At 51.4% G+C, this 19,179-nt stretch overlaps 1 protein-coding gene across 1 annotated transcript; it reads right to left on the minus strand.

Moving 5' to 3' along the window:
- Positions 1 to 4,917: 4,917 nt before the first annotated feature.
- On the minus strand, positions 4,918 to 11,780 carry Krt84 (keratin 84). The gene is made up of 9 exons (XM_075960726.1): positions 11,283 to 11,780; positions 9,962 to 10,170; positions 9,341 to 9,401; positions 8,662 to 8,757; positions 7,678 to 7,842; positions 7,433 to 7,558; positions 6,777 to 6,997; positions 6,334 to 6,365; positions 4,918 to 5,252 (listed from the first exon to the last, which is right to left on the minus strand). Exons 1-9 carry the CDS (start codon positions 11,778 to 11,780, stop codon positions 4,918 to 4,920), a joined length of 1,743 nt encoding a protein of 580 aa, XP_075816841.1.
- Positions 11,781 to 19,179: the final 7,399 nt, after the last annotated feature.

A 19,179-nucleotide genomic window follows, 5' to 3' on the forward strand; every position in this document is an offset into this window, starting at 1 on the left:
CCACCGTCGTCTGCGCTTCTGATGAGAAAGCCAGTGGTTTGGATTATTATCCCCATGTGCAATGTGCCACCCTTTTCTGCTTAATATTTTCCAGTTCTTTTCTCTTTGTTCTCACTAGTAGATAATGACAATTACCCTGTTTCCAGAGCACTGGCTCCTTCCTCCAGCCTCTCTGTTTGCTGTGAAGTTCATCACCATTTTTTACTTTCTAAGCACCCTACTTTCAGTTGTAAATGCCACTGTTTTGTCTCTTATCATCTGTTCTCTGTTTCTGAGAACTCCCTGTTTTTCTCTGACTTTCTCTACCTCCCCCTCCCCTCTCCTCCCCTCCCCTCCCTTCCCCTTCTTACTTCAGTGAGGATTGAACCTAGCAAACATTTGAACATTCAGGGCAAACACTCTTCCCTGATCTCTAGCCCAGGCACTTCTAAACTTTCTATTGTGAGGTAAGTTGCTTGGGCTGTCCTTGAACTCACTCTAACCCAGGGAGGCCTTGTATTGAATTTGCAATTTCCTTGCCTCAGCCTTCTGAGTGCTGAGATTGCAGGCCTGAACGCCAAGACCTAATTTCCCCTTTTATTCATTTCAGACGTGCCTCTCTCTCCCTACCATACAGAGCGTGGTGACAGTAGGGCTCCATCGTCTCTGTGTGCTGGTGTGCTAATCCCTACAGCTGTATCAACAGTGACGGGGGTCTGTTGACTCTCCCTCCCCATGAGAATTACTCAAGTTTTCTTGACTTCTTTAACATCAAAATAACTTTAGTTTACACACACACACACACACACACACACACACACACACACACACACACACACGAGTTGGTGCTTTATCCACTCAGGGTCCTGAAACAATCCTTATGTTCAAATTTGGTTTTATTGTGGGGACCACCCCAGTCAGTTTCAGGCTGCCTGCTCCAGCTGACCCAGGAGAGGTGGTGGTGACAAAGCCTCTCCTTTTTTCATGTCTATGCTGGATGCTCTGAGGCTGTTCTAAAGAGCAGACAAAGACTATTGGCTGAGGGAGCGGAAGGCGCGCCCACCGCACCGTATCTTAAAGGCTATTGGCTGAGGGGGCAGAAGGAGCTCCCACAGCAGGCTATGTCACTCGGGGATTTGCTCGAAATGTGGGTGGAGTCGGTAGTCTAACCGCAAATCTTCAAGCTCTTGGAATGTTGCTTTGGGTTTTCCATACCAGTGACACTCAAGGCTGTGGGAGCCCACAAGTGACGCAGTTTCTATGTGGAGCCCATTCTGACTTAGAAGTCATTTAAGTTCAAGCTTGCTTGTTCCGTTCTCCTTAAGAGCTGGGAAAATGTTCTGGTGAAGCCCATGGGAAAGAACACATTATTTGCTAAGCCGCAGGCTGTTGAATGCCAGCCGAAGGCACGTCCAGATAGTAAATGGAACTGCTTGCTGCTTGCAGGAGGCACGTGGTAGGTCGCGAGCCTGCCTGCTCCTTGTCTCAAGGACAGTGCATGAAGTGGTTAACTCACTGCGCTCTCTGTTCTGGTTTTTGCTGTTAGTCTGTGTATAAGAAGGCTCTGAAGTAACTCGATGCTGCTTGGCATTGACCTGCAAAACTCCCGACTCTGTCCTGTCTCTTTTGTTTTCTCAGTCCTTGCATCTCCCTTTGGGTGTCCTAGCTGACTCTTGGCTCTGACACAAGGCAAGCCTAGGATGTGGTAGACACACACACAGGCATTTCCTTCTCCAGTTGTTCAACTTGACCCCACCAGCCCTTCTCTGGAACCTCTTTTCCTGGTTCCTCATGCCAGAGCCACCAAACCTCTCAGGCTTTAAAACCACAATCCTGCTACAAAGTCCTGCCAAGCCCGGCGGGGCCCAGCCCTCAAGCAAAGCCATAAAAGAGAACAGAGTGTGGACTTTGCTTCTGTATTTTCCAAAGCATAAGGCCCCCTTCTTTTCCCTTCATGTGGAAAGGTGGGATTTTCATGGGGATCTCAGCTGTCCAAGCTGATGCTTTCTTGCTCCACCCTCAGCTCAAGCAAGGCCTTGAGTGTGTGTGTGTGTGTGTGTGTGTGTGTGTGTGTGTGCGTGTGTAGGGGAATAAAATAAACATTTGGCCACTTTCTGAAGCCTTGCCTTCGGCCACAATCGGCCTCTTTTTGTTTACTTTTCAGAATACTCAAATGGATATTTTTTAATTCATCAAGAGTGCTATATTTTATTCTCTTTTAAAATTTCCTAAACATCGAGGATTGGACACCAGGCCTTTCTTGTTCAAAGAACACACTTTGCCCCAGTTCTGTCCTCAGCCCTGGGGCTTGCTTTCAGTAGGATTCCTCTGGCGGCTCTTGGCGCACAGACTGAAGGAAAGCAGAAGTAAGGACCAGTTAGAAGTTGACTGCAGTTGCCCGGGGAGGACAAAGCAGTTTGAGTGTCAGTACCATGCAGGGAAGTGGTGACGGCTGAGCACTAAGCTAAGATTTTCTGATGGAGTGACTATGGGACTGGGAGAGAGAGAAAGAAGCTAAAGATGTCTGTGAAGATTTGGGCACAGCCAGCCGAACAGTGCTGCCGGCCACTAGTGCCGCATTGCCTGGTGCTGCAGGCACCTGATGCTGTAGATCCTGTGTCTCCCCCGCAGGAACCGGGCCCTGGAGAAACTGGACAAGAGCCTTTGAGGGAGCAAAGGCAAGGGACGCGCCACATTCCTGCGGTCCAGTAGTGTTCATGACATGCCCATCACAAAGTAATGTCATGTCAGGCAGTGCAAATGAAAAGGGCCAACATGAAGTTTTGAAGAGAAGCTAGTTCGAGGTCAGTTTGGAGCTGAGGTAATGAATTGGTCACTGATGGTGGGTGGTTATTGGTCTGGCTGAGAGAGGCACCAGGGCCTTAAGGGGGCAGTGTCCATGCTGCTTCAACTGAGGACTGTGACTCAGTAGGGATGAGGTGGATATGCATGGGCCCTGGAGCAGAGGGCAGGGGACTGGTAAGATTGTCTGAGCAGGGTGACAGGCAGGTGTCCAGGCTGCTGGCTGGGTCAGGGAAGACGGGATGTGTGAAGAAACTAGGTGTATGCCTGCCTTAGAAGAAGACGGTGCTGAGTGTGGCCGTTGCCTGGGCCCTGGCCGCTGTGCCAGGTGCTGTCTTTGCCCTGGCCGCTGTGCCAGGTGCTGTCTTTGCCCTGACCGCTGTGCCAGGTGCTGTCTTTGCCCTGACCGCTGTGCCAGGTTCTGTCTTTGCCCTGACCGCTGTGCCAGGTGCTGCCTGGGCCCCTTCTCGTGGACTCCTGCCCTCCACTTGCTGCTGTATCTTGACTTCTAGTAACATTCTACCTGGCTCCGGGCAGGCCCCCCTACCTGCCACGCTATCCACAGTCTCTAGGCTTTTGCACATACTGTGGCCTAGATTGGCACCCGTTGCCCCATTTAGATGGTTCATTCACCATCCTTTGCATCTCTGCTGGGTACCACATCCTTTAGGAGACCTGCACTGCCCATGTCTGCGCTGGTCCTCTCCTCTATGTGCTGTGGCGTCTGTTTTGGTGTCAGCTCAGCTTCCAGCCTCCCAAGGCCCAGTTACGTGTCTACCCTTCTCTGAAGACTAGACCGGAAGCTCCTTGAGAGCAAGGTCAACATTCTATTATCAGGCGTCACAGCAGGCGCCACGGCAGGCGCCACGGCAGGCGTCACGGCAGGTCGGAAGTGGGTGCTGTTGAGGGAAGGGCTGGGAGTGGGGGTATGTGGATAGATTCTGTGGAACCAGAATGTCATGTTAAGGAGCTTCAGCTACTTCCAGAAGGCAGTGGAAGGCCACTGAAGGCTTGAAACAATGGGTTTATGACCAGTTTTCTGTGTGAGAAAGACTTCTCTGGTAGTCCTATGCTGAGTAAGTTGGATGGAGACACGAGTGAGGACAGAGAGACAAGGCTACCACTGCGGTGATCTCAGAGGGCTTGGTGATGGGCTGGGAGCTGCAGAAAAGGGGAGGAGTCAGCATGGTCAGGAAGAGGTCATGCTGACCCACAGAAGAGTGGATGGGCTGGCATTTGTTTTCAGAACCTCGAAACCTCGTCACCTCTGCCTTCCAGAACTGTGAGACCCTCCCTGGGAGGCTTAGACCCTTACTTTCCATGGGTCTAGGACACCAGCCCTTTCTGTGGTCACACTCTCCTTAGAGTGAACTAGCGGGTTCCCGTAGGCCACCTCCTCAGTGTGATCCGGATGAACAGGCAGAATCCTCATGAAGTTAGCTTGGCAAGTTTATTGAAAACCCAAGAACACAGAGAGTAGTACAAACAGGCACCCAGCCACCCCCGGCCACCCCTTCTGGGGTTTGCAGGGCAGAATTGGGCCTCATATCACCACAGGACAAGGCACCCACAGCTGAGAAGCCCCCTCTCCTTATGCATCCCACCTACTCGGCAGACTCACGTATCACAGATAAACCGGCAGCCGTGAGACGGCCGGTGCAGATGAGCCACTGGGAGGAGAACCACCGTGGAGACTTAGGGATCCCTGTGGTCTCCAAGGACTGTGTCCTTTGGGGCCAGGGAAGGGAAAGAGAAGCCTCTTCTGCCGAGGAAGAGGAAATGAGGGAACAAGAAGTGGCTTAGGACTCCTGTAGGCCCCAGGGCTTTGTGCTCATGCTTCTCTGGATGTTCCCTTTCTCCTGCATGTACCGCTTCCTGGAATAGTGCTGAAAATACATTTACTGTGACTGAAGCCTGAAAGTGATCCGAAGAAAAGACACTGGGAGTTAGGGAGAAGCTAGCGCCACTGGGGCTGTGGATGTGTGTCTACACAATAAAAAGTCCTTCAAGAGAACGTGGGTAGGGCTGTGTACTGGCAGGAAGAGCGGCTGGGGATTCCTCAGGACCAGAGTCTATGCACCTCAGGGGACAGAAGCAAGGACGCCTCGGCTGGTTCTTCTCCAGGCTGTGGTCATCTTAGTACCTGGTCCTGCGAGAGCTAGTGGTGGATGAGAAGCGGACACTAGAGCTGCGGTTGCCGTGGCCACCACTGCAGCTGCTGAAGCCACCTTCAGTGGGTAGTGGGCAGGGGATGCTGGGGGCACAGGCATCGCCCACCAGCACTGAGCCTCCTCTGATCCCAGAGCTCCGCAGGTCCCCACCAGCTCTCAGGCTTGAGGAAGTCAGAACCCCTCCAGTGGTACGGATGCTACTGCTGCTGGAGAAGGTGACCCCACTGTTGCGGGAGAAGCTGGATCCAGAGACCAAGGACTCGGGGCCACACAGCACACCTCCTCGAGAGCTGCTCACAGCTGTGGAGAAGGAAGGGAAGCGATGCAATACAGGACTCAGCAGCCGCTTGTCTAGTGGCTCAGAGACTAAGTCTACATGCAGATGGAAGGGAGAGGATGCTTCTCGAACCCTGGGCATTTGCCTCTGCCCACAAATAGACTGCCATTAATGTCTACAAACTACTACTTGTCTGTGTCCCATGTCAGGTGGATTTGAGAGGCCAAGTGAGATGTGTCACCCAGGGATCAGTGGCCTTCGTAGAACCACAGGGTGGCTTCTCTTTGGTTATATTGCAACTCTTGCTTGTTTCCATGTATCGAACAGACAAGAAATGCTGCCAGCGCACCTTGTCCTAGCCAGCCATCTCTGCCCCACTGATGACTCTGCTCTGCAGCCCCTCTGGGCTCCACTGGACACAGCCCATACCTCAGGACTGGAATCCAGCTAAGCCTTGCTTAAAGCAGCCCTGAGTGTAAGCTTGACATTCTCTTCTCTGCTTTTGCACCAGAGTCCTTGCCGTCCCTGTGACCTCTGGGTTTGACCTTCTGCAGAAGAGCATTGCTGCCCCTTTGCCTCCCAACAAATCAGGGCTCTTCTCTGAGAGTAAATCTGGTGTACTCTGCCTGCCCCACCCCCATGGGTGTCCTTCCAAGATTAGCGTGGCACTGGCTAGTACTACCCTTCTCAAGAAGACTGGAGTTCCACAGCACGGGGCCTCTCCCTATTCTGCAGTGCCAGCGCATAGCACGCTAGCTGTGGGACCAACCCGTGCTCTGTTTAGAAGCAGCAGGGGGCCGGGGGGGACCACTTCCATTTATCATTGCCCCATCCCTGCAATCCAAATGTGAGTTTCTTCTTTGACACAGCCTTCCCATCCCGTTTAGGTCTCTGTGATGGCTGCAAACACAGCCTCTGAAAGCCACAAGTCTCTTTCCAGGAACCTTCTCCCACTTTGAAGGCCCATAAACCACTCTTATTCTTTGTTCTAGAGCCTCTGCGGAGGACAGGGACCCCATGGTCTGCGCCCCTGACTGTCTTGGTCAGACAAGCTATCTCAGGAGCTCCCTTAAGAAATGGTCTGAGAAAAGGCTAGATACTTACATATGTTTACTGGTCCAACACCTTCACAGATCCTGGAGAGAGAAAGAAATGAATGAAATCCCATGTTTTCTGGCAGAGGGCTTCTTGTTTGGGTAGACAGGGACAGGTAAGTCTCACCAGCAACCCTTAGCGCAATTTTGGGACATACCATGTTTCTAGAGATTGCCTCTAAATTATTGAACTAAACTACTCGGCGACTTATTATTATATTTTAACCAATTAATCAGTCAGATAAAATGCCTATGGCCTGGTGCAGCTCGCTTGTAAACGTGCATTTGTAAGCACGGCCCCTTCGGATCCTGTGTCAGAGGCAACCGGCTAACATTTTTGGAAAATGTATTGTTCTATCTAGAGACTGCTCATTCCAGGTTTCTTCACCTGGCTCCCTCCCTTTATTTTGATAACCTTTCTGTACAGATGACTTCACTCCTTCCTGCTCTCACCGGATCTCCTCGCCCTCCAGCAGCTGCCTGTAGGTGGCGATCTCGATGTCCAGGCCCAGCTTGGCGTTCATGAGCTCCTGGTATTCCCGCAGCTGCCGCGCCATGTCCTGCTTTGCCTGCTGCAGGGCGCCCTCCAGATCTGCCAGCTTGCACTTGGCGTCATTGAGGGCCGCTTCGCCCTGCTGCTCTGCCTCGGCCACGGCGGCCTCCAGCTTGGTACACTGCAGGGAAGGGAGTCTGCATGTGGGCTTTGCTAGGGACGCAGGGTGCTCCCAGTGGGCTTGGCAATGCTGTCCTTACTGATAGGGGTGAAACCTACAGCCAGGCCTGGGTTGAAGCTCTAGGTGGCTGCTTTTCCAGAGATGGTGACTGTGGTCAGAAATGGGTGGAGTATTGCTTTTCTCCGCTCTCCATCCCCACTGGGTTTCTGCTGCCTTGAGACAGACCTGAGGATTCCAGTCTTCTGTTCTTTCTACCTCCCCTACCCAGGCCTTCCTTCTGGTCCATGTTTCTCTTTTCTTGGAAGTTTTTCTGGACAGCCCTCTAGTTTTGTGTCTAGGTCTTGATGGATCCTTTACCTACCAGACTTGAGGCTTCTCAAAGCCAAGGACCCCGACTTTTCTCTCTCTGTAGCTTTCTCTCCTCTCCTTTCTCACCTGAGCCTTGGAATGTTCAATCTCTGCTTTCAGCCTCTGGATCAGCCTGGTCAGCTCATTGATCTCATCCCGTGTGTTTCGTAGATTGTCACAGTGTTGGCCAGCTGTCGCCCGCATCTCCTCAAACTAGGAGCAGAATGCAGTGTTTAGACCACATGAAGTCTGGGTTGAAGACCTCAGACTAAAGTCATCACCCCAGGGCACCTGTCCCCCTTCCCCAGTCTCCTGTCGCCTTGGTCTGGTACCTTGGTCTGGTACCAGGCCTCAGCATCAGCGCGGCTGCGCCTTGCCACCTCCTCATACTGGGCCTTGACTTCCGCTATGATCCCGTCCAGGTTCAGGTCCCGACTGTTATCCATCTTCACGATGACAGATGTCTCTGAGATGTGTGACTGCAGCAGCTGGATTTCCTGTATTGGAGAAGCAGCAAGGCAGAGGGACTCAGTGATCCATTAGCAGATGGGACTCTGTCACAGTGTCCCCTGTGAATCGGAAACAGGAGCTTTGCTTCTTGCTTTCTGACATTGCAAGGCCTACCCCCATCCAGCCTGAGACTCAGAAAAAAAAAGGCATGCTTGAGAAGCAATTGAGTCTGATTTTAGAACCCTTGTCATATGCTTAGAGCATACCTCTGGGTACTTGCTCTGGCTTAGGTGACTATCAAAACCAGGGGTACCTCAGGTGACCAGTGACGGCTGCTTAAATTCACGTTATCTACCCACATGGTGGCTGGGCTGGTCAGGGTCCATTGAGAGGGAGCAACATTTTAAAACACAGTGGAACCTAGATTCTTAGATCCAGAATCTTTAGAGAACCAGAGTCTCCACCCTGCTGAGACCTTCCCCAGCAGCTCTGGCTGATTCCTCTTCAGCCTACACAGGCCGCGTGGAGACAAATGGCATTGGTTTGGCTAGTCAAATCAGATTCATGTTTCTCCTTCTGGCAACTCATTTTGCCAGACTTTCCAAAACCCATCCTTTAGCTTGGCCTATGAAGATCTAGATGACAGGTGACAGGAGGCCATAGGTCTAACATGGCCGTGGAGATGCCTTGTGAAGTCCCTGACCTCCTCATCCCCCAGACAAGGTGACAGAGAGCACACAGGTCTGCGTAGGAGTGGAGCTAGATGTAGAAAACCAGCACCCAGAGACCCAAAGGCCTGTCTTAGCCTCCAGGGCGTGCAGCCTGAGCAGTCTCATGCTTGAGTGCCTAGAGAAGACGACTCTCACCTCCAGGTACAGAGCCTTCAGGAATTCAAGTTCCTGGGCCAGGGCATCTGCATTGGCTTCCAGATTCGATTTATTCAGGAAAGCTGTGTCTACATCCTGCGTAAAAAGGAAGGATGAGATCATTGCCTCTGTTATTCACCCTTCCCACCTAGAGGTCCGGAGCTCGGCAGGAGGAGCCATCCGTTCCTACTGTGATGGTCCCTCTTCCCCTATAGCCATGTGGAAAGCCACTTAAAAGCAAAGAAAGGGGCCGTAGAGATGACTCAGGAGGTGACTGAGAGCTTGCCGTGGAGCCTGAAGACCTGAGTTCAATCCTTGGGTCCCACATGGTAGAAGGAGAGAATCAACCCTCCCAAGCTGTCCACACATGCACCATGGAGTACACTTGCCCTTCCTGTGCACACCAAATAAACACATTTTTTTAATTACCAAGAAAGCCTTGGTAATTCAAGAAACTTAAGAGTCCATCTTTTTCAAACTCACAGCACCTAAACTCAAATAATCTGTGGTCCAATCAAAACTTTGAAGGGAACTGGATTTGATCTTTGGGGTTCTGTTGTTAGATGAGCAGTTTCAGTCACTGTAGGGCTGTATGAGAAGTTGCTGGGGCTGGGGCTGGGATTCTGGAGAATACATGACTCCACACAGAACTTCCCTTGGACTCTTTGCTGGGCCTTACCTTCTTCAGAGCTACAAACTCGTTCTCAGCGTTGGCTCGGCATCCCACCTCCTCTTCATACCTGGGAGCATGGAGAAGAGGGTAAGCCCTCACTCTCATTACCCCTAAGCCCTCACTAATCCCTCAACATGATCCTGGTTTATTGAGGAACATGGTTCTCCATTGCTACTCACAGTGTAGTATCTGTCAGTCCTCTCTTTAGAACTTTCTCTAAGCTAGTGGTCCTCCAAATCCTTTACTTTCTTAACTTGGATTTAGGGTCTGAAAATCTGGACCTTCCTACACTTCTCTGTGAGAAACAACTCAGGCATTGCAGCTGAACACAAAGGAGGTAGGACCTGACACAGTGCTGAGTGTGGGGGCTTCTTTAAAAGCGAAAGACCTTCTTTCCAGAGTTGATTTAGTCACTCCTACAGACAGTGCTAAGAACGTCCCCCACCGCATGCCGTTCCAAATCTGTTTCTTCCGCACAGAGGACCTCCTTGTCTCATTTCTCACACCACCGTCCTCCTTGCATCCTGAAGCTTGGTTTTCTAGCCAATAACCATCATATCTCATCTGCACTGGGATTCTGCTTCTGGAAATACAGTGCCCAGGTGTGGGCAGCCCAGATATACTCACTTCTTCTTGAAACCATCAAGGATGTCCTGTATGTGGTTCCTCTCAGCCTGCAGCCGAGCCTGGTCACTGACTAGTACATCCAGCTGCCTCCTCAGGCTGGTGATATAGTTATCGAAGAGAGGTTCCAGGTTGCTGCGGGCACATTTCTGGTCTTGGAGGAAGCTCCATTTTGTCTCTAGGAGTTTATTCTGTTGCTCCAGGAACCTCACCTACATCCAAGAAGCAAAGGCAACACATTAAAGGGCTTGATAGTGCACCTGTGTAGGCCAGTTCTCCAGATGGCCAGTGAAGACTGTCCTGTATTATCAGTGTTCCTCCTTCTGCTGGCTTTCCTTGTGCCTCTAACTCATCAGAAGCCAGGAGGACAGGTCTATGACCCTCTCCTCACACACAGCTACAAAGACATTTCAGTACCACTTCTCCCCTCCCCTCCACACCAAAGCAAAGTGTCAGGCAGTCACGAGGAAGCTCGAAAAATGAGCTTCGGCTGGGCTTGCCTGTATCTGAGACCAGATGTCGGCCAACCCCAGCAGAGTACACGGAACAGCGACTACATTGGGGGTCATTGTGCTAGAGAAATTGGCTACCTGGGACCGTACACCTTGACCAGCATCTCCAATATTCTATCGCCGAGCTCTTTGGCTCCAAGGCAAAATGAGCTCACAGAGGTTCTTTCCTGCCTCTAGAGACCAAGCCTCGTCTCCATGCACACACGGTCAACTGGGTCTCTGCTTTTGTAAAATTCACATCATTATTTCTGTATATCAGCTATTGATGGCCATCTGTATTTTCCTCAATCTCAACCAGATTGTGGTAGCCTATGTTGGGTGCATGAATTCTTTGTCTTTTACATGAAGATCACTCCAGTCCATTCTCCACTCTCCCGAGGCTAAATGGATGAGACCATATGCCTTAGGAACTATAAAAACTCCCTTCAGAACACCGTGATCTTAAAGGATGAAATATTTCACACAGGAGCCAATCGAACACCTGACTGAAGCCTCCACCTTTGTAGGAGACATTTTCAAGTAACCAAGAAATAGGGCTTGGTTTGCCCATATCCCCGTGGGTTTGGCTGGACCATCTTCCTTTTCTCCAGAATCTGTGGCCAGTGTCTTAGTCTGTCTCATCATGCAGCAGTTCTTCTGGTTTGTCTATTCTCAGTGAAAAACAATCTAAAGCCACCAATCCCTCAATGCCTTTGGCAGATGCCTTAGGTACAAAGCAATGGCTCAGACCAGGGCCAGCTCTTTTGAAGGGGAAGAGCACCCTGGCACCCTTAACTCTCAGTGCCTATCCCAGGGGTCATCCAGCAAGGTACCTTGTCAATGAAGGAGGCAAACTTGTTGTTGAGGGTTTTGATCTGTTCCTTCTCATCTCTCTTCACCCTCTGGGCGTTGGGGTCGATCTCCAGATTGAGGGGAGTCAGCAGGCTCTGGTTAACAGTCACAGCTGTGATAGAGGGGGCCGATGGGCCTCCAATTCCTCCAATTCTGTAGCCAAAGCCAGGGCCTCCGAAACCATAGCCAAGGCTACTGCCAGCTCCAAACCCCAGGCCAACACCACTGCTGGCCCTGAAGCCCAGACCAACTCCACAGCGGATAGGACGAGAGCACCCAACTGCGATCCGAGGTGAGGACGATCCAAAGTGGATGGCACTCCGACTACCAAAGCCACCGAAACCACGGAAGCCGGACCCGCTCCTGCAGGAGACGGAGCTAGTCCGGAAGCAGTTCAGATTCGGAGGGGCCATTGCTGAGCAAGAACTGAAACTGCCCACCCGATGACCAGAGCTGACTCGGTAGGAGCGGCAAGACATGGCGGGCGGCTTAGTGGGTGAGAGCTGAGGAGCGATATGCAGTGGGGTGAGCTGGAGCTGAGAGTCTCTGTGAGGCTAGTGGATCCCTCTCACCCCTTTTATGTGTGTGTGGACATGAGGATTGGCCTCATAAAAACAAAAAAAGCCATTTAAAAGCATTTATGAGCTTGGGTAGTTAGCAGAAACTCTTGTCTATAACATCTTTCACAGTGAACTAATTCAGGCACACCTAGTCTCATCAGGATGCGGGCTGGAGCAGGTAACCTATAAATATTAAAAACATATAAACACATAAACATTATAGTCTTATTTTCCCTATAAGTCCACCACAATTGCCATTATGGGGATATTAATTTGCCTTGCTCGTAAATACAAAGGCCCCCCCACCCAAGTGTGGCTAACCACCAGAGAGTCAGAATGTCAACAGTTCCAGGCAGAGGTTCTGGAGGAATGTGGGTATCCAGTGCGAATTCTCCAAGGCAGGAGGGGTGTGCACAGGAGACATGGTATCAGTATGTACAGCTCAAGGAGGAGATCCTACAGAGAGAAGAGAGTTCCTGCACCTGTGCGGAGAGACGCAGTGCTCAGAAGGCCCTGTCAGGGTTCTCCCTTCACGGTCTGGCTGTTTTAGAACAGACCTCGCTGAGGCCGGTGTGGACACATTCCTGATTTAAGACTCTCAAAGGGCATTTCTTCTTCTTCTTCAGTATCTGCTCTGTCCCAGGCAGCATGTGTAGAGTTATCCACATGGCTTGGAGCCTCCACCTTTAAGCTCCAGGCATATTCTGGAGCTGAGTTACAGACCTATCCTCACAGGTTCCTTGAATCATTCATAATTTTTTTGGTTGGGTTACAGAAACAAAGCAGAAAGGACCTGGATAAGCCAGTGGAGTTGATCACAGCTGGCAATATTATAGATATTCAGGATAAGCCAGTGGAGTTGATCACAGCTAGCAATATTACAGATATTCAGGACTCCAAGCTCCAGCTCACTTTTTACATTGCAGTGCCTGGCCTTGCTTTATGCTTGGGGGAAACATGTGCTTGAATGATTGGGATAGCTATATATCTATCTACATATATGTATATATATAGTATATATATGTATGTATATGTGTTTGTGTTTCTGTGTGTGTTTGTGTGTGTGTGTATACACAAAGTTATATCAGTCTTTTTCTGTCAGCTGTTAGACTAAAGGAGGAGAAGGAAAATAAAGAACAGGAAAATATTTCTAGTAAGGCTCACCAGCAGCTTCTATTGCGGCCTCCATGGTCTCCCTCACTCCCCTTTATCTTCCAAACACGGCCTTCTCTCTATTCCAGACACTGTATTCTCCAACTCCTTTTGAGTCTTCTTAGCCAGTCACATGTCCAAGCTTTACATACCCAGTGTCCCCGGGTCAGCCTCTGACTGTTTCTCCTCTTCGCCCGTGATCACCCCTTGGTGACATCACACAGACTCAGGGCTTTAAATACTCTGCCTGTCAGTGAGCACCAATGCATGCCTGCACCTCACACTGCCCTACACGCTGTGTCCTCTTGAAGATTTATTTTATTTTTAGTATGTGCCTGTGTGTGTGTGTGCCTGTGTGTGTGTGTGCGTGCCTGTGTGTGTGTGTGTGTGTGTAAGGTATGTGCACGAGAGTTCAGGTGCCCATGAAGGCCAGAAGAGGATGTTGGATCGCTTGGAGCTGGAGTTAGAGTGGGTTGTGAGCTCAGTATAGGAGCTAGGAATGGAGCATGAGTCCTCTGGAAGAACCACTGGGCCATCCTCCCAGATCCACAAGCATATATATTAATCAATAGCTCCATTTAGATATCAAACAGACACCTCAAGCAATGCATCCCAAGCTTCCCCTAGTTCTTTCTACTTCATATTTCTTATTCTCCAGTCTCACTGTCTACAGAGCCCATGTGATAAGCTTGGGACCACATCCTGTTTCATCCTCCATCCACACCTACCGTCAGCAGACCTGTACCCCATGTGCTACAGCCCATGGGGCTGTGCCGGCCGGGGTCCATTGCTTGCTCCTCAGTGGGTCCCCTGACTCACATTCCTGGGATGTCTCTGGCTTTTGACCCTGTTCCTTCAGACCATTCTTAATACCATAGTGTAGGAGTCCTTCAAAGACCCTACTTAACATGCCATAGCTTTGCTGAGGGCCTTCAGAGCCAGTGCCTCTCTGGAGAAACTCTGAGGTCCCCTTGTCAACACTTTTGCCCCTGCCGCCTCATTGCTTTTTGCCCAGCCCCCTGCTTTCCCACCGCTCAGGAGAGACTTCCCTGCTGCAGACATTTATCCCTTCCTGTTTCTCTTTGTTCGTTTTCAAGACAGGGTTTCTCTATGTATCTCTGGCCATTCTGGAACTCACTTTGTAGACCAGGCTGGCCTTGAACTCAGAGATCTGCCTGCCTCGGCCTCCTCCAGAGTTTGGGGACTAAAAACGTGAGCTACCACATTTAAGCTCTCGTGCGCTCCTTTCCCCTGGGGCTGTTTGTCCTGGAAGAGCTCCGTGCACTCTTCCAGGTCTTTATCCATAGGCCACTTTCTCATCTGCTGTTGGAGTCCCCTCCCCTCCCCCCCTGCTTCCTCCTTCCTAAGAACTCCTTACCACCTGAAGTACTCTCTGCATCAGCTTGGCTGCCATCATCTGTCTGCTGTATGCCCTGTCAGGAGAGCTAGCTCTAGGAAGCAACACTACCATGTGTTTCCTGCACTGGATGCTGGGGGGAGGGGGGGATGGGTAGACATGCTGCTGGGTTTTGTTGAATCAATGAATGCATCTCAAGAGTTAAACGTAGAAAGACAAAGCAGACAGAGAAAGGATAGAGGGGCATTTGGGCATTTGGCTCTGTGGTTATTTTTAGGCAGAGGAGCCTCCCGGCATTAACATGGGAAGATACGGCCCTGGAGACGGTGGGGGTACAGAAATGTGGGGGTTCACAGATACGGTCCTGGAGATGGTGGGGGTACAGAAATGTGGGGGTTCACAGATACGGCCCTGGAGACGGTGGGGGTACAGAAGTGTGGGGGCTCACAGGATGGAGCCAGATCTTTCTCCAGCTTTCATTCTTGGAGTTTGTGTCCACCTGCTTGGAGGAAAGGGTGTCTCGAAGACTAGCAGTCACAGGAGAATGGGAAGAAGACAAGAGAACCCCACTGGAGCTGGACAGGTAGCAGGAAGGACAGAGGAAGGAAGGCTTGAGTCAGCTGGTGGAGTCTGGTGGACTGGCTCTCCAGACTCACAGCAATGTGGCTGTGCACAGGGTGCTCTGGACAGGTAGGTATGGTAACAGCAGTGCTATACACGGAGAGCTTAGGAACAAGGACATTACCGATTAGAAACCCCGGCCTCAACACTAACACACCCTAGCCATTCTAAATAGTGTAGCAGTCAAATATTACCCTGGTACGTGGTGTGCCTGTGACTTTCAGGGGCCTGGTTAGCCTGTCCGAGTCCAGTTTCCTCATACTTGTTCTTGGTGTCGGCCCTCTGACCCAATCCTCCCTCTACTTCTGATGAGCCCCCACCCCGGCTTCTGTACTGTACCCCACATTCCCATGGCAAGATGCTCATCACCCCATTAGGCATTCCTGGGGTTCCTGAGCGGGAAAGGTGGGAGTGAGTGACTGGGGCCAGTCAAGCACAACCCTGTCACCATCAGCACTTTAGAGTTCTGAGACATCATTTCGCCACATGATGCGTAACACAGTCCTGAGTGGTGTTCTCGGGAGAGGTGGGTGGAGGCAGGAGGAGAAGTCGCCCTGACAGCTCTCTCCAGGCTGGAGGTTTTGCTGCTGCGACAGTTTCCTTTGTCAGGAAGCCTGGGTGTAATCCCAGAGACCTGCCTCTGCTCAGCAGTGTGACCGAGCTTTGATTGCTGGGTCATCATGATACTATCTGTGGCATGGGAGGAGAGGGGAATCCCCTCCTAGCTAGCCAGGCAAGGTCCAGGAACCCTGGGTAGGCCTGCCTTGGTCTGCGGGTGTGTGTGGGAAGGGCAGGAGGGGAAAGCCCAGATGCTGAGGAGGCTTTGCTCAACTCCACCTTCTTCAAAGTGCTTCCTCTTTGCCTGGGCATGAGTTTGTGCTAGCATCAGGTTCTGGCCGAGAGATTCTCATGTTGAGACCTGCTCCAGCCCGGAAAGCCAGCTCCAGAGTCATGCCCCCTCCCCCAACCCCCGAAAGTGGCTGGGTGGGTGGAGGTGGAAGCCCATTGTCCAGCACCTTCTTGTCTATGCCCTCTCAGACTGAGGACCCAAAGTTTCCCTAGAGGAGGAAAAGTGACCCCTTTTAATTGGGTGACACCCCTACCCACCAGAGGGATATGTTTTTCAGGTTGGATTCAAATTTCTTGCCTACTCAATGTAAGCTCCCCAGAGTGGAAATGTTGCTCCTCTCAGGTGTGACACTCAGATGGTGTCCACATTTTCAGTGTGTGCGCTGACACCTGCTCGCTCCGTTCTGGTGACCCAGCTTCCCTTCCTCTGCTCAGTGTCTGTGCCTCTCCTCTCCTCTCCTCTCCTCTCCTCTCCTCTCCTCTCCTCTCCTCTCCTCTCCTCTCCTCTCCTCTCCCCTCCTCTCCCCTCCCCTCCCCTCCCCTCCCTTCCCCTCCCTTCCCTTCCCCTCTCTTCCACTCTTTTTTCTCCTCTCCCCTACTCTCCTTTCCAACCTCCCCTTCTCTCCCCTCTCTTCCCCTTTCCTCTCTTCTCTTCTCCTCTTCCCTTCCCATTCTCTTCCCTCCCTTTCTTTCCCTTCCTCATCCTTTCACTTTACTTCCCCTCCCCTATTTTTCTCCCCCTCTCTTTGCCTCCCCTCTCCGCCCTTCTCTTCTATCCCTCTCCCTCCCCCATTCTTTACTGGGGATTGAACACAGGGCCTTGCCTACGTTAGGCAAGTACTCTATCACTGCGCTCTGTTCCCACTCCCCATTCCATTCTGGTACCCAGGCTGGCCTAGAACGACCTGTACTCCATGTGAACCCTGACTCTGCGATCCTCCTGACACAGTCTCCAGGGTCATATTGCCATTCCTGAAGCCATTGTCTCAACCCAAGCTCCTGGGATTCCTTCTGTATTCTCGGTAACCCCAAGCTGAAGAGAGGCAGCAGCAAGAGAGCCTGGGGCCACAGAGGTGATGGCATGAGGAAGAGCCATTGGGTTAGGAGCAGAGTATTCTGGGAACAAGCTCATGGAGCAGGACAGGGAGAGGAACACAGTCTTATGAGACACTCAGGAAGACAGACACAAGGGTATCTCCCATCCTCCTCACGGGTCTGCCTTTACTGGGACCTTCAATGAGGAACTAGGATTCCTGCCACCCAGCAGGACTGGCGATCCCTCTTGTTTCCCAGCACCCAGGGGTGCTGCACAGATGGGAGGTGTCCCCAGTAGTGTGGAATGAGAACTACCAGGTCACCACCAGGGGGCACTTTATGCCTGCTCTGAGTCACCTCCCACCGTGGAAGGGAGAATGGGTTCCTGTAAGACAACAGGAAGTGCCTGATTGCTGAAATCAGGAGATGTGCTGAGTCTCTGAGATGGGACCAGGTCTGAGTCAGGTGCGCACAGCGGGTTGTGCTTGCTGGGGAGCTCCTTCCCCAGCAGGCAGGTCTGAGTGAGGTGTCCACAGCGGGCTGTGCTTGCTGGGGAGCCCTTTCTCCAGCAAGCAGGTCTGATTCAGGTGTCCACAGAGGGTTGTGCTTGCTGGGGAGCCCCTAGGAACCCCATTGACCTAGAACTGGAGTCTCAAAGGGGCTGGTTGCTGACCCTAGGCCAGCCCTTTTCCCAGAGTCCTGCCTTAGTAGACAGCAGGGAGCTCGGCAGGCACAGGGACAGGGGCACAGATGGAGGTTCCGCCTCAGTATGTGAAGGGCGAGCCCCAGACCCACCTTCTGAGTCTCCCACCAGGGTTGTCTCCCATCACAATCCTGCAGGGCTCTGAGGCTCGGGGTTGCCTGCCACCTGCTCCTCTCCCCGGAGAGCTTTGAGTCCTGTTGACTAAAGTCAGACCCTCAGTTCCGTGCCCCCCACCATCCTCGCTCAGCCACCCCAGCTGTATTCAGTGCTCCAAGTCTGTGAGCTCATGAAACTGCCCAAATTGCACCAGCGGTCAACACGCAGCACAACGCACACAGCGCCATGCTTGTTTAAGGGGATTTGATAGAGTTTCTGTCTAGTCACAGGCGTTTGCAGTTGTCCTCACTGATACGGAACACTTTCATCACACCAGAAACAACCTTTTAGCTACTTCTCTGGTTCCTAGCGTCCTCTCTGGCCGGCTGTGTTTAGCAACTGCCCTCCGCCTTTTATCTCCGTGGATTTCTCTATTCCATTGCATGCTTCAAGATTTGCCCATGTTGTAGCATGCATTAGCACCATATTCCTTTTCAAGGATAAAGTTGTATTACACCGGCTGGCTGGGTCACTGCATTTTGCTTATTTGTTGATGGATGTTTGAGTTGTTTCCAAATGTTGGTTATTCTGAACATTGCAACAATTGTGTGTGCGTGTTTTGTGTAGATATAGGCATTCATTTTTCTTGGTATGTACCTAGAAGTGGACTGACTTTCAGCACAGCCGCTAGCTCGTCTTGAGCCTTATTTAGGGCTCTATAGTTTGGCCCAGAGTTCTTGGAGACTAACAGGGCCTCTTCATCACCCCAGTAACATGATCCTCTAGCTTACAGCTCTGCACAGGACAGGTGTGGCTGTGGGAAGGAGGCAAGAGTGACACAGGAACAGAAAGCTCCTGAGGAGGGGGTGAACTCGGATCAACATGGCCAGCAGGGAAGAGTACTAGGGACTCATGGAGCATGGAACTGCTAGCATCCAGTCATCCAGTCTGCTTTCCAGGTCCTGAGCCTCTCTAAAGGAGGAGAAGTGAGGAAGAGCCCTGATCCTCTTCCAGTGCAGCCGTCACTCATTGCCAAAGCTTTTCCCCGGTGGGAGCTGCCAAGATAGTGGAAAGGTGCAGAGGGAGAAGAACCAAGGGCTTGGGAGATGCTAAGCTTGACTGATGGGCCCCTGAGGGTCTCCCCTAGATTCTGTTGTGGATCCATGAAATGGGGGGGGTCTGTGTGCATTGTGTGTATGCTCGTAACATGGAGAGGGTCTTGCAAGTGTGTGATGTACAGGTTTTAGGTATGAATTGCATGGTGTCTTATTTATTCTGCAGGGCACCTGCATATCTTGTATATGGGGTATTCCTATGAGTGCAATACATTTGTTTCTGTTCCTAAACTGAAATTCTTGAAGGCTGCTCATGAGTCCCCTCAGCCGTATCATAACCCGTACCAAGCAGGAGACATTTTGATTCCTAGAGTGTGAACAGAGTCAGTTTATTGGGAACAGTCAGCTCAGAGAGTCCTCAAAGATTGAACTCCAGGTGGGCAGGCTTTG

Source organism: Microtus pennsylvanicus, chromosome 2 (genome assembly GCF_037038515.1).
Source record: "Microtus pennsylvanicus isolate mMicPen1 chromosome 2, mMicPen1.hap1, whole genome shotgun sequence".
Classification (NCBI taxonomy): Eukaryota; Metazoa; Chordata; class Mammalia; order Rodentia; family Cricetidae; genus Microtus; species Microtus pennsylvanicus.

Coding starts and splice junctions, on each gene's coding strand:
- Krt84 (XM_075960726.1), bottom strand. CDS start 11,780: ATGTCTTGCCGCTCCTACCGAGTCAGCTCTGGTCATCGGGTGGGCAGT. Junction 7,559..7,677: donor AGGCCTGGTACCAGACCAAG/GTACCAGACCAA, acceptor TTCTGCTCCTAG/TTTGAGGAGATGCGGGCGAC. Junction 5,253..6,333: donor TGTTGGACCAGTAAACATAT/GTAAGTATCTAG, acceptor CCTTCTCCACAG/CTGTGAGCAGCTCTCGAGGA.